This window comes from Hyperolius riggenbachi, chromosome 7, assembly GCF_040937935.1.
Source record: "Hyperolius riggenbachi isolate aHypRig1 chromosome 7, aHypRig1.pri, whole genome shotgun sequence".
Classification (NCBI taxonomy): Eukaryota; Metazoa; Chordata; class Amphibia; order Anura; family Hyperoliidae; genus Hyperolius; species Hyperolius riggenbachi.
The window spans coordinates 262,946,783-262,961,367 of NC_090652.1; the positions used below are offsets into that span (position 1 = coordinate 262,946,783).

Sequence of the window (14,585 nt, forward strand, 5' to 3'; positions counted from 1 at the left end):
GCTGCACAGAAGCTAAGCTCCACCCCATCAGGGTAACTGCCTGGGCTTTGGTAAGAAGAACAAAGTTCTGATCCTGTGGAACTGGTAAAGAAACACCAAGCCTTTTCAGTGTTGCTGAGTAGATTTTTAGTCTGGAGGTTCACTTTAACCACTTTACCCCCACGCGTACGGATTTCTCCGCCCCTTTTTTCCCTCCTAAAAAACCAGGGACGGAGAAATCCGTACCTTCCGCGCTACCGCCGCTGTCCGCGCTCCCGCCGCTCGTGCACGCGCACCCGCCGCTCGTGCACGCCGCCGCCCGCTCGCCCGGAGATCAATGAACGGGAAAATCCATTCCCGTTCGTTGATCTAAGCCCCCGCAATGATCTGCTGCTTCTTTCAGAAACAGCGAGATCATTGTGATTTGGCCAGCCTCCTACTGCTTCCTGTAAGCGTCCTTCCGGACGCTTACAGGTCGCATGTAAACAAACACTCTGTGGCCATCTTGTGGCCAAATAGTAAACTACACTCTAAAAGCATTTTACATATACAAACATTACATTTACACAATAAATTAGCTCCCACACTCCCCAATTTTCATTTTTTTTTTTTGTAATTAAAAAAAAAAAAAAATACAATAAAAAAAAAAAACATAAATAGTTACCTTAGGGACTGAACTTTTTAAATATTTATGTCAAGAGGGTATAACACTGTTACTTTATAAACTGCGGGCTTGTAATTAGGGATGGATGCAAAACTGAAAAAAATGCACCTTTATTTCCAAATAAAATATTGTCGCCAAACATTGTGATAGGGGCATAATTTAAATGGTTTTATAACCGGGACAAATGGGTTAATACATTTCATGGGTTTTAATTACAGTAGCATGCTTTATTTAAAAACTATAATGGCCGAAAACTGAAAAATAATAATTTTTCCCACATTTTTTCCTATTTCCCCATTAAAACACATTTAGAATAAAATAATTCTTGGCATAATGTCCCACCTAAAGAAAGCCTAATTGGTGGCGAAAAAAACAAGATATAGTTCATTTCATTGGGATAAGTAATAATAAAGTTATAGACGAATGAATGGAAGGCGCGCTGAAAGGTGAAAATTGCTCTGGTGGTCAGGGGGTAAAACCCCTCAGTGGTGAAGTGGTTAACATCTCCATATACACATGAAAGGAAATCTTACATCAAATAACAGCATCTCATGGATAACAAGAATAACTTGGTACATCAGTGCGTCATAATAAATAAAACTGTGAGCAGTCAATGTTGTTCAAACGCAGATCTGAGTGGCATCAATCCACTGATAAATGAGGCAATCAATGTACATTCATTAATTTTGTTTCAGTAATACAAAGTTAGCAATGAACAACTCCCAATATTGACAGTATGCCACATTTGTGGTTCAGGCCAAAAGTATCCAGACACACCTCTTACATGGTGGTACTTCCTAATGCTCCCGCCAGGGGCGTAACTACAGGGGAGCAGCCCAAGGGGCCCAGAGTTGTAAGGGGTCCTTCCTTCAGATCAGGTGTTTTTGCGGCTACACTTGTTATGGGTTTGATGATTATGATGCCCACACTTGTTTTATGACCCTTGCAAGATGGGATACCGAGGCTGTGAGGGTCAGAGGTGCTCATCACGAGCTTGTGATCACGAGCCATTTTTTGCGATCATGAGGTCGTAATCGGCATTAGTGATTGGCTATCAATCATGAATGCCGTTGCACTCATGATTGCACTCATTACCCGACTCGTGATCACGAGTTACTTGTGATCACTAGTCAGCAATGGTGATTCCAAACCCGTCGAATTTAGCGGTTTATAGAAAAACCCCCCTTACATGCTAGAAACACCAAATGTGCCAGATATGTTAAGAAGAACAGTGGGAACAAGATTTTTTTTTTCAAAAAGACCTTGTCGTTTTTGAGAAAATCGATATTACATTTCCGACTCGTGATCCGTGATGACACGCGGTTATTCGACTCAAAACCGCACTCGAGTCTGATATCGCTTTGTACTCATGATTGTGATCATGAGCCAATTTGTAAGTGGGCGGAGTCGAATTCATGATCACTCGAATTCGTGGTTGGGGGTATCCGAGCACCACTGGTGAGGGTCACCAGGGGTAGGCAAGGGAAATGGTGTGAACATTGGGGGGCCACATTAAAGTTTTGCGGGGCGGCCCCATGATTTGTAGTTATGCCCCTGGATCCCGCTACTAATCCCAGATTTTATAGATTTATGGGACATGTTTCTATGTGCGTAGATACAGTAAGCTTTCTATATGGGAGGGCATTGTCAGTTTGTTTCATCCATTCCGTTCTGGTAGGAGTATTTGGATGTGACCATTTCAGTGCGATTTCCTGTTTGGCAGGAGGCACTAACTTTTTTAACCACTTCTGGACATTAGTGATTGAAATCTATGTCCTGTTTGGGACCTGTTATCCCTGCTATGGTGTACATTTCAATTACCGTGCCACACGCTACCGCTGATCGCACCACTCTCCCACTGCTGCTGTCCTGCAGAGAGCGGCAGGTTTGTTTGGAGTGACATCAGTAGGCCCCATTTTTGTACCAGCAGTCTCTGGTCTTTAAAGAGACTCTGTAACAAAATGTTCAGCCTTATTTCTTCTATCCTATAAGTTCCTATACCTGTTCTAATGTGCTCTGTCTAACTGCAGCCTTTCCTAGTTCCACAGTAGCTGTATTATCTCTGTTATATAATCTAATCTTCTTTCCTCTGACGGCTTTGTCGGGCTCAGGCACTCAGGCAGGAATGTGCTGCTCTGCTTGTGATAGGATAGAAGTTATACACACCCTCTCCACGCCCCCTGCAGGCTCTGTGTGAGTCACAGACTGAGCTCCTCTCAGCCTATCACAAGCTTGTTAGCAGCCATGCCTTTTGTTTGTAAACACTGCCTAAAACTGGCAATTACAAGCCAGGATTGCAGCAGGGAGTGGCAGAAACAGCACAGAGGGGCCCAGGAGAACATAATGAATAGAATGGTATGCTTTTTATTGTAAGAATTTTTAGAGTACAGATTCTTAAGGGGCCAGAGAATGCTGGTACTCAAGTGGTTAACAGTAACAGCCTCTTTGTTTATCCTCCCCCGTCCATGTTCCTCCTCTATAATGCTACCTATTACAGTAACCTGTGGTAGTCTTTCTTATTAAAGTTTCCACAATTATAGTTCTCCCCTATAATAGGGCTGCCCCAGCCCCACTATCAGGCCTGAAACTCACTAGGAGAGCTTTTCTGAGCGCTTTGTGATCTGAAAAGCTCTTGCTAATGTAATGCTATGGGTGTGATCCCACTTGAGGGATGTGATTTTATAAATATCCCCCACAGCATTGCATTAGCAAGAGCTTTTCAAATCGCTAGCGCTGCTAATGGGTTTGAGGCTTGAAGTCTGGAACCCACTACAAATCGCAAATCGCTATTGCAATCACTAGCGTTTTTAATTCGCATTTTTAAGCAATTTTCATGAGCATTTTCTGGCGATTTTGGTAGCCATTTTAAAAAGAGTGAGCTTTTTGCCTGCGATTCTGATAGTGATTTGCGATTAATGATTTTAATTCTGATTGGTCCTTTAAAATTATTATCATTTTTTTTTTACAGTTTGCAGTCATTTAAAATCGCACACAAATATGTGTTGTGATTCATCAGCGCTCCAATACTTTACGCAAACGTTCCCAAAATGCTGCATGTTCTGCAATTGAGATTTTGCTACTCACAATCGCTACTGTGGAATTGTTACCTTTATTTACATTGGCAGAGCGTTTAGGGAAATCGCTAGCAATTTAAAGCTCTCCCTAAGCCCCTATTCTGTTTTTCATTACTGCGATCCTTATTATACTAGCTCCCAATTTAGCCCTTCTTTTTATAGATGAGCCAAAGAGGAAACAGGAAATTTGGATGTGCAACAAGAGGTGGAAGTTTGGGCGCCGCTATAGGTGCCCGTTGAAATATTTGCATTAAAGCGGAATGAAACTCAGCATTTCTTCTTTGCTCTAAAAGATTATTTACAGCATATACTGTAATATACTAACACAATTTCTGAAGGTTGAAATCTGAAAAAATATATATTTTCTGCAAGTATGCCTATTTTTTCCATATAAAATGCCTATAAAATAAAATAATTCTTGAAAACAAATATTACCCAAAGAAAGCCTAGATTATCCTGAAAAAATTATGTGTATCACTTTGATGGCGTAAGTAATAAAGAAGTTATTGCTGTATCAATAGTGTCAGCTGGAAGCCCAAATTGTCAGGAATCTTAAAGGGTACCAGAGATGAAAAATGAAAAAAGATTTTATACATACCTGGAGCTTCCTCCGGCCCCATCCGCCTGGATCGCTCCTACGCCGGCGTCCTCCGCTACCCACAGCTACGAGAACCGGGTCCTGTCACTGATGTCATCAGAGCCAGCCTACGCAGGAGAAGTGCGCCCTCTACGAATCTCTCCAGTGGCTGCTGGAGAGATACGCAAACAGCGCACTTCTCTTATGCTAGACTGGCTCCGACTGACGGAAGTGCGGGGAGCCGGTTCTCGTAGCTGCAGCCAGCGGAGGACGGCAGCGTGGGAGCGATCCAGGCGGATGGGGCTAGAGGAAGCCCCAGGTATGTATAAAGATTTTTCATTTCTTACCTCTGAGTCACTTTAAGGGGGAAAACCTAGGAATGCAAAGTGGTTAAATAACCAAACCATATTTTATTTTTTTGAAGGTGTCCCTGGTGTCCACAATGCTGACAAGTATCGTCCTCTTGATAGTCATAATTCGGGCATCGTCCTTGATTACGACAATGTAAGTGATTTGTAATGAAAGTGTAAGTGTTGTAGATCCAGACTGTTTTCAGTAAAGTATGAAAGTGGTCACCGTGCACTTGTTGGCATTCCAGGCATTTCTGCTTTAACTGTTTAATGCTGTTTAATGAGCATTGCCATGCATTAGAAAGAGCCACACCCACCACAGCCAGGGTTGTCTCCTCGTCCCTTTAAATACTTACACATCTAAGTTATACAGGTTCTGGGGCTACTCACACATAATCAGTGCCTAAACTGCATCTATCTAGCCACAAGGCATGTATAATTCATATGTGTAGGTATTTAAAGGGATGAGGTGGCAACCCTGACCACAGTGCTGTGGATACCTCATCTTGAAGTGAAATGCCATACATTTAACCTCCCTGGCGGTAAGCCCGAGCTGAGCTCGGGCTATGCCGCGCAGGGGGAGATCTCAGCCCCTGGTGGGGCGATTTTCTTGCTGTAAAGTGCTGTGCGCGCAGCCAGCACTTTGCTAGCCGCGCGTACAGCTTGATCGCCGCCGCTCTGTGGCGATCGGCCGCACGCAGCGGCTGAAGAGGGCCCCCCGCCAGAGCCCTGCGCTGCCCGGATCAATGAGTTCCGGGCAGCGCTATGGGCTGGATCGGGTGTGCCTGACGTCAGGACGTCGGCTGACGTCCATGACGTCATCCCGATCGTCGCCATGGCGACAGGAGAAGCCAAACAGGGGAACGCGTTATATACGCGTTCCCCTGTTTGCTATAGATGCCGGCGACGATCGCACTAGAGGGACACATGCGCCCTCTAGTGGTGTTTCATGTAGCTACCACTCTGGTAGCTTTACATGAAACAAAAAAAATTTTTTTTTTAAAAAAAAGGATTTTTGCCAATTTGGAAAAAAAAAATTAACCGCCAGGGAGGTTAAGTGGACGTTTAAATGTATTTGATTCGTTTTGTGGTTTGCCGAATTCATGTTTGTTCATCTTAGGGCCCGTACACACTACTGCACTTTTATAATCGCATGCATTTTTTAATCACAAGGTCTTTTGAAAAATCATGAAAATCGTGAAGGCCTGTACACACTGGTGCAATGCAATTTTTCTATTTGCATGAAGGATTAGTGATTTTAAAAATGTGGCGCAAGCGCAGCAGTGTGTACAAGCCGTAATGTTTTTCATTGGTGTCGTATTTCTTCTGTGTTTTTATGCATTTTGGGATTTAAAAAAAAAAAATGTAATTTGTATGGACGGAAAAAAAATCACAAAACAAACAAAATGACATAAAAATGCGCATACAAAACATCCTGTCTGCCACCAAGAAGTGCAATTCATGTGCAATTTAAGTCAAAATCAGAATAATTTATTTTGCCAAGCATGAGTGGGTCCTGGCCAGAATTGGGTTTGGCACAATTCATAGCTCAATGTAGAGATAGACAGATAGATACACAACATGCAATTGACAGAACAGAAGCAAAGAAGACAACTTGATAAACAGCAGTCATCATACAAACACTTCCAAATATGTTGCAGAGAATCTAAACAGTTTGTCATTGGGGCCTGTTGGCTGGGTGAACGAAAGAGAAACAATTCCCTGGTTAAATGCAGCTGAACGGCAGCGGTTGTAACACCATGCATGTCAGCCACACATGTCAGCCACACATGTCAGCGTGTTACCCAGTGGCAGACAACCACGGCATGCTGCATTTAAACTCGGCTGCGGCATCACTCAGATGTGACTCTATGGTGGGGGGGGTCGCCTATCCAGCGCTAGTACCGAGCACTAGAATATGCCCAGTCAGGGCAAGTGAGGAGCTGACAGGTGGTGAATTCACCGCCGCCTGTCTGCTGCCCATCTGAATGAAGCCTAAGTGTGTATGGGTGCGTACATTCAATTTTTGACTGGCCACTGATTGGATCATTTTACCACTTCCATGAACTATAAGAGCCTACCTAAACAATCTGTTTTGTAGTATTCAAAAATAAACGTGCCCATTAACAGTACAATTCCCAGGCCAATTGATCGTTTTGCTATGATAATTGATCACAAATTATCGGTCGTACCGATTAAAGTCCTGGTGGCCAATTTGATCAGATTAATGAAAACTATCCATTTTTCAGATTGATCTCATAGATCGGATTGGCTAGCAGGATTTCGACCTTTAACCCTCTGGGGGATAATCCCGAGCTGAGCTCGGGGTAAGCCGCCACAGAGGTTTTCTCAGGCCCTGGTGGGCCGATTTGCATAATTTTTTTTTTGTTGCACGCAGCTAGCACTTTGCTAGCTGCGTGTATATACCGATCGCCGCCGCTCCGCGCTGATTCGCCGCTACTCGCCGTGCCGTGCCGCTCCCCCCCCCAAGACCCCCTGCGCAGCCTGGCCAATCAGTGCCAGGCAGCGCTGAGGGGTGGATCGAGACTCCCTCTGACGTCACGACGTCGTTGACGTCGATGATGTCATCCCGATCGTCGCCATGGCGACGGGGGAAGCCAAACAGGAAATCCCGTTCTGAACGGGATTTCCTGTTTGCTTTGTATGCCGGAGGCGATCGGAGGGGGTGGGGGGATGCCGCTGCACAGCGGCTATCATGTAGCGAGCCCTGGGCTCGCTACATGATTTAAAAAATAAAAAAATTTAAAAAATAGTGCTGCGCCACCTCCTGGGCGATATAATTGTATCCCCCAGGAGGTTAATGGGCAGGACCGATCGTTTCTAATTGATTACTGCAGAGACGAACGATCTGCCGTTGAATTGTACTGTTAATGGGCAGCTTTAAGCAAGGCCCTTTTTTAGCTTACAGAGTCTTCCAAGTCAAACCATCAAGTTGGTTTCAAAACGTAGCTTAGCTAGCTTTAGTTTTTAATAGGCGGAATAAATGATAGCACAATTATATACCTGGGGCTTCCTCCAGCCTCTAGAAGTGCTACTGTGCCTGGGCTGAACGCACGCGTGAGCAGTGCTAGTGTTCGCTCGCGTATGCACAGAAGCCTCCAACGGAGGGGACCCTAGAAGAGTAGCTGAAGGAAGAACTGAGGTAAAGGACACAGAGGCTTTCAGGGACTTCTTGACCCATGCAAATAAATCTTCTATCATTTATTTTGCCTCATGTATCCTTTAAAACCAGCGCTGGATTTACCATAAGGTACTGTAGGCACATGCCTACAGGTGCCTAATGATGACTAGGCGGCTCACGCCCCTCCCCAAGCATCTCCCTCCCTCCCTCCTTCCCTAGGCAGAGTCCTGATGAGAGGTTACTCACCCTGCTCTCAGCATTCCACTGATGAGATCTCCCTACAGTCAGGCAGGGGCACCTCTAGCTACATAATACTGAGTACTTCTGGCTACCTTATACTAAGGGGCATCTGTAGCTACCTATGACGGGCAAGGGAAGCAAGGGAAAAGTGACAGCTGAGCCAGCCAGCACACTTACAGTGGGGTACGGTGGGGGTTTGTAGGTGCATGGAGGGCAAAATCTAAGATGCCAGGACATCCGTGCCTATAGGCTCCTGTGAGGTAAATCCGGGCCTGTTTAAAACTCATATGTTACAAAAGCATATACAAATAACTATTAATTTAGTAAGTTAAAAATTAACAAGAGTAAATCAAATCTCAATGTTTTCCTTGAAATGATGCAACTTTGTATGACTCCGGCATGCAAGAATGTGCATGTGGGCAGAAAGTTCTGGATCTACAGAGAAATTTGTGAGATAAAGGATAGGAGTTTTTTTGTTGCCATGGAAACCTAAGACGTGTGATTTTATGTATAAACAGAACAATTTCAGGGCCAAAACAAAACAAAAATTCCAAGGACGTCTCTGCAGTGCATACTGAGCGTGAGGAGAGAATAATGGAGCTTGTGCTTTTTCATGGGCAGCGCAGCAGTTAAAACAAACCTGAAGTGAGAGGGAAATTGAGGCTAAAACATTTATATCCTTTTAAACAATACAGATTGCCTGGCTGTCCTGCTGAACATCTGCCACTAATACTCTTAGCCATAGACCCTGAACAAGCATGCAGCAGATCAGATGTTTCTGACTGAAGTCAGACTGCATTAGCTACATGCCTGTTTTCGGATCTGTGATTCAGACACTACTGCTGCCAAATAGATCAGCAGGGCTGCCAGGCAACTGGTATTGTTTAAAAGGAAATAAATATAGTAGCCTCCATATGTCTCTCAGTTCAAGTGTCTTTTAAGGTCGATTTTACAGCTATTTTTTGCATTACAAAACAAAAAAATTACCAACACCTGCAACAGGGTCATATGCATAGCACCGCCCCCCACTCAGTGATGTACTGTCTGCTGGGCAGGAAGTACATCACCGGGATTCACGTCGGTCCACGCATGCGCACTGTGACGCACCGCGCTCCGTCATTTGCACTACGTGCGTCGCCCATGGACTATAGATATTAACAAAGAAATGTTTTTTTCTTTAAAAGTTATTATGATGTTGCTTATCGTTTAGAGCAGAGAAGAAGTTCTGAGTTTAGATCCACATTAAAATTGCATAAAGTATTGTGCTAAATCCGGTGTTTATCAGTTATCTGAATATAAAGTGCTGCTGTTCTGTTGTGTTAGCTAGAGTGTCCACCAGAGGGCAACCTCAGCTAAGTTTTTATTGTAACAAGTAACTGCATTCTGAAAGTCATACACAGCATATAAGTGTTACCAACCCCATGGAAAATGATTAAACATGGTGTTAGCTGATCGGGTAGAGGTCAATTGGTGGAAATAAAACAAACAGATGTAACAATGATACCTTTCAATCGCTGATTAAACATTATTGACTTCATGGGAAGCATTAGATTTGCCGAAGAGTAGTTGAACTGACCAGCAATCGGTCGGACTTGTTTGGTTCCGCATTATGGCTATCCCAGCCTGCATGGGAGACAAGGGGTTAAAGAGGCTCGGGAGGGGGGATCCCACGTCATTTTTAAAAAAAAATTCCCACACTCTGAACATAGAAAAAAAAAGTTTAAAAAAATAAGAGAATGTTGCGGTTGAATAGCGATCCCTGGCCAAAGGGCGGCAACTTCGGAGGGGTTTCCAGGGGGTCCGTGCGCACTGCGTACAGACCCCCTGGAAACCCCGTCATGAAATCCATTGCTCTTTCTTTTGATGTATGTAAATTGACACTACCGTTAGGTTTGCTACATTATCTGTCATTTATAGCATTTTCATGTACACTTTTTTCCTATTGAAACTTTCAAATCGATTTTCTCAAAAACTTTGTTTATAACTTATAGTTTTTCCTCTTGTTCCCACTGTTCTACTTAACATACCCTGCAAATTTGGTGCTTCTATCATGTAAGGGTGCTTTGCTATTAACCGCTAGTCAGTCAGCGGGCGGATTCCGACTTGTGATTACGGCTGTAAGCCGTGATTACGGGTCGAATGCAAATTAAATTATGGATGAATTCGAAATCGATTACGTTTTCCGGCACGTGATCACTCAAACTGACTCGGAATCACGGGTTACCCGGAATTCCGAGGTCGTGATCAGCATCCCTGCTTGTGAGGAATTGGAAATATGCAGTAGCTTTCAGTCTGAGTGAAGGTGAGGTGTTAACAGGGATAGCAGGTGCCAGGGCCGGATTTACCATAAGGTACTGTAGGCACGTGCCAGTTCGCAGCTCCATTCAGTTGAATGGAATAACAGATCACTAGTTGCCACCGGGGCTGCTCAAATACGATCCGGATGAAATTCGGATAGTAGCTATCTGGATTTCTCCCAGCAAACCTTTGCGGGCTGGGCGGGAGGTTTAATCTTACCTATCATGACGTCTTCTTTGCCTGCCTCTCGGCGCCTCCCACGATGCGGTCCAATCTGGCGTCACGTCACTATACACTCCCTCCTTTAACCCGGAAGGAGAAAGTGTTTTTAGTCACGTGACGCCGGATTGGAGCGCATCGTGGGAGGCGCCGAGGGACGGACGAAGAAGACATCATGATAGGTAAGATCCGGATCGGATTTGAGCAGCCCTGGTCGCCACCATTACTTCTCAGAAGAAAAAGTTGAAGTAAGCAGCCCACTGACTTACAATGAGGCCGCAATTGGCTACTTAATGGGGTTTGTAAACATTCTGTTCCACTGTAGCCTATGGTGTCCAGTACAATGAAATTGGTGAACGCTATTTGACAATTTAGCGATCGCCACTTATAAATAGTGCGATAGTTACTTCTTTCCAATATTTAAGGTAAACATGAAGTAAGATGAATATGGAGGCTGCCATATTTATGTCCTTTTAAATAATTGCCTGGCACCCTGATGATCTTTCATGCATCAGTAGTATCTGAATCACACACCTGAAACAAGCATGCAGCTAATGGAGTTCAACTCAAAGGACTTCCAAGCTCAACAATCTTTGATTACTAACCTGGGGCTTCTTTCAGCCCCTAGCAACTGTTTCAGTCTCTCCCCACAGCCCCGGTCCTCCTCTGTGCCCCGCTGGCCACCCATAATGATCGGCGACCTGCTGGCAGATCGTCTCCTCTGCGCGTCCACGTCATCTGGAGCATACTGCAACTGTGCAGTAGTTGTACACAGGTGCAGTACGCGCCAAATGACGCTAACCGGCGCAGAAGAGATGACCCACAGGCGAGTCGCCGATCATTATGGGCTGCCAGTGGGACACCGGCAGGGGTGTCACTAGAAGTCATTGGGCCCCCCTGAAAAACATTGGATGAGAAGGGGTAGAGAAGCTGGGGTAAAGCAGCACTGTACACAAGGCCCTGCTGCACACTGAATAGGGACTGTCTACCAAACTTTGTCTACAAAAGTCTGTATGATTCGTTATCAGTGGCTGAGCAGATGCAGTCGTTAGAACAATTGGGCAGAGAGCAGAAAGTTTTTTTTCTTTCCGTGCCCCTAGTTGTCAGTCTCTCAGGACAGGGAAAAGAAACTTCACCTGACATGATGATGCCCCTTTGCTGCTTCTGGGTGTCCTTGCGGCTGCATCCCTTGCAGGGTCTATTGTTACGCTCCTAGACACCGAGAAGGATCGGGGCTGTGGCAAGGGACATAGATTGTTGCCCCTCGCTACGGAAGTCCTTTAAAAAGGCACTGTAGTAACATATAGTAGAGTGCAGTATATCATGCAGGAAACCCTCTTTTACAGTAATGTTCCCGGTTTCAGCATCAGAACACTTGCTATATCTATATATTAGGCTTACTCTCTCAAAAACTCTTTGACCTGGAACTAAATCTCTTTAACCCCCTGTCGACTGATCCACGCCAATTAGCGTGAACGTGGCAGCAGCCCCAGAACTGCTCAACGCCAATTAGCGTGAAGTCCTGGGGGCCGGGGCGGGGTTTTGCAGGAGATCATGTGCGTTAATGCGCACGCATCTCAGCTTGAATGACGGATCAGTCTCCCAGTGGCGATCGCCGTCTATTTACACTGTACACTGCTGCGATCTACGAACACGACTGTCCCCCTGGGAGGCACAGAAGCCATCGGCTGTCATAGGCTGAAGCCTATGACAGCCAATTGCTGTGATTGGCTGGCGGGGGGGGGGGGGGGGGAGGGAGGGATAAAAATAATAAAAAAGGGGAAATTCATTTAAAAAATATTGACAAATAAAAAAATAAAATAAATAAACAAACATCCTAGCAGGATCTGTTGGTGGGCAGAAAAGAGGGGAGGGGGGATCACTTCTGTGCTAGGTTGTATGGCCCTGCAGTGAGGCCTTAAAGCTGCAATGGCCTTAATTGTAAAAAATAGCCTGGTCACTAGGAGGGTGTAAGCCTGCGGTCATCTGTACTTTGTGATGAAAAGTGCTCACAAAATCGCTTATCCACGTGCTTTTTAAAGCGCTTAGCGATTTTCCTATACCTTTCATGGAAGCGCAAACGTTCTGAAAATGATGTAGGACCCACGTTTGTGATTGGAAAGAAAATTGATCGCTCATGTGAGAACACTTTCAACATTTAAATTCATTAAAATGCTGTTTTAAAAACTCTAGCGCTTAAAAAAAAGCACTCATAGTGTAAACAAGCTTTAATGCTGGGAATACACCACGGGTCGTTTCTGAGCTGATTAGATAGATAATTTCCCACATGTCCGATCACCGTTCGATCGTTTGGCAAAACGATCGGGCACCGAATCGAGCACCAGAAACGACGCGCATATTCCCAGCATAATAGACTGCTACCTGTCTTAACCTTTATTATTGAGGCGAGCAGACAAGCAGATTATTTTCCAAACTCTCTATATACTTTAATGCATGAAACTGATGCCTATGCATACAAATACACACAACACCCGCTATTCTAATGCGGGCATTGAGAATAAATGTCACCCTCCTGTCCAGAGATGAGAGTGCAGTCCCGGCGGTCAGCTGACATCATAGCTCAGTAAACAAATGGATGCGAAAGCAAATAGTTCACTCACTGTGGGAAAGTGTCCCTGTGAGTGGAGGCTTGGGAATAACAGACAAGAATGTTTGGTCTGTGTGGGCTGAGAGTGGAAAATGTAAGGACAAGAATGATAAGATGTAATTGTCTTGTGGGTTGGTTTCTGTAATAATTTCCATAAAGTCCTCTAATAAAACTAGTAAAAAGAAAAGAAGACCTGTCAGTAGGAGCAAAGGCCTAAATAAACGTGCAGGGGCCTTATAATATGGTTTCATGTCTAAAGGTGGCCACACATTTGAAGAATTCTCTGCCATATGATAGCCAGAGAGGGATCTATCGTAAGCTTGGTACATACGTTCAATCATGATTGGCCAATCACTGGCCAATTTTACCACTTCCACGTAGTATGAGGCCCCTTTGACACTGGCGTGTTGTGTTATTCTGTTTTCCCGCAGGGTAACGCTACCCCAGTGAAAGTCTATGGGGCACTAACAGCATGCAGTCATAGTAGAATGAGGAGAGAGAAGAGCGAGGTGAAGAGGTCATCATTGGGGAAAAGCAGCTTGTTGTGCTGTGTGAGGAGTCTGACAGTGAGTGAGGAGGGGGAGGCGCGAGAGCAGCAGTGTTTCATTTGACTTGCACAGCAGAGATAGGAGGAGGTGGCGTTGCTGTCCTGATTGAGGAGGAATGGAAGACGGCCAACTGGCTAAGGGTGAGCAGTTTGTGTGCCACAGACTCGCAGTCAGCCAGTGTGCTATTGTGCTGAGCTGCAGTATGTCATGTGAGAACATTAAATAAAGAGTATCCTCACAAGTTTGCCTCAGGCAGCACAAAGTCTTGCACTAGCCCTGGTTGTGGCCAGCATGCGCAGTGACGTGCGGCAAAGCGGAAGTCATGTAAGTCTATGGCAACGCATATTTTTTAAATTGTGTAGTGCTAATGTTGCGACGTGCATGCGTGGAAGCTTATTTTTTCCATACACTTCAGCGCAATTCTTATTTTGGCCACAGGAAGTGAGCGCTGGAGAGCCTCACTTCCTGCTTGGCCTGCAGCCAGAAGAGAGATCACCACGCATTGCTATGGTAATCCCGAGGACTATTTTTACCATTGCAGTGCGACGCATGCATTCACATCGCACTGGTCCTTACTATTCTCATTAGTTTTTCTTCATATTAACATTTTGCAATTAAGAAATATATCAATTTAAAGGATGGGAATAAAGTTTGGAGCCAATTTAACACATTTTTCATTAGAGAAATACATGTATCTACATTGACCTGTACAGCAGTGCTGAAAGAGGGACAAATGGGGAAGAAAGAGGGACAGAGGGATTGGGTTCCTAAAGAGGGACTGTCCCTTCAAATGAGGGACAGTTGGGAGCTATGCCCCTAACTATGAAAAATAGCGCTGGGCAGCAGCAAGCAATGCAGATCAGTGCAACTGCAAGCAGTACAGGAG

The 14,585-nt window shown here is 44.8% G+C and overlaps 1 protein-coding gene across 1 annotated transcript in view; it reads left to right on the plus strand.

Annotated features, from left to right (window-relative positions):
- Nucleotides 1-14,585, plus strand: part of SLC38A11 (solute carrier family 38 member 11) — an 87,390-nt gene that overhangs the window by 50,467 nt on the left and 22,338 nt on the right. The window contains exon 8 of the mRNA XM_068247386.1: nt 4,719-4,798. Coding sequence (XP_068103487.1) covers nt 4,719-4,798 — 80 coding nt within the window. The remainder of the gene's footprint in view (nt 1-4,718; nt 4,799-14,585) is intronic.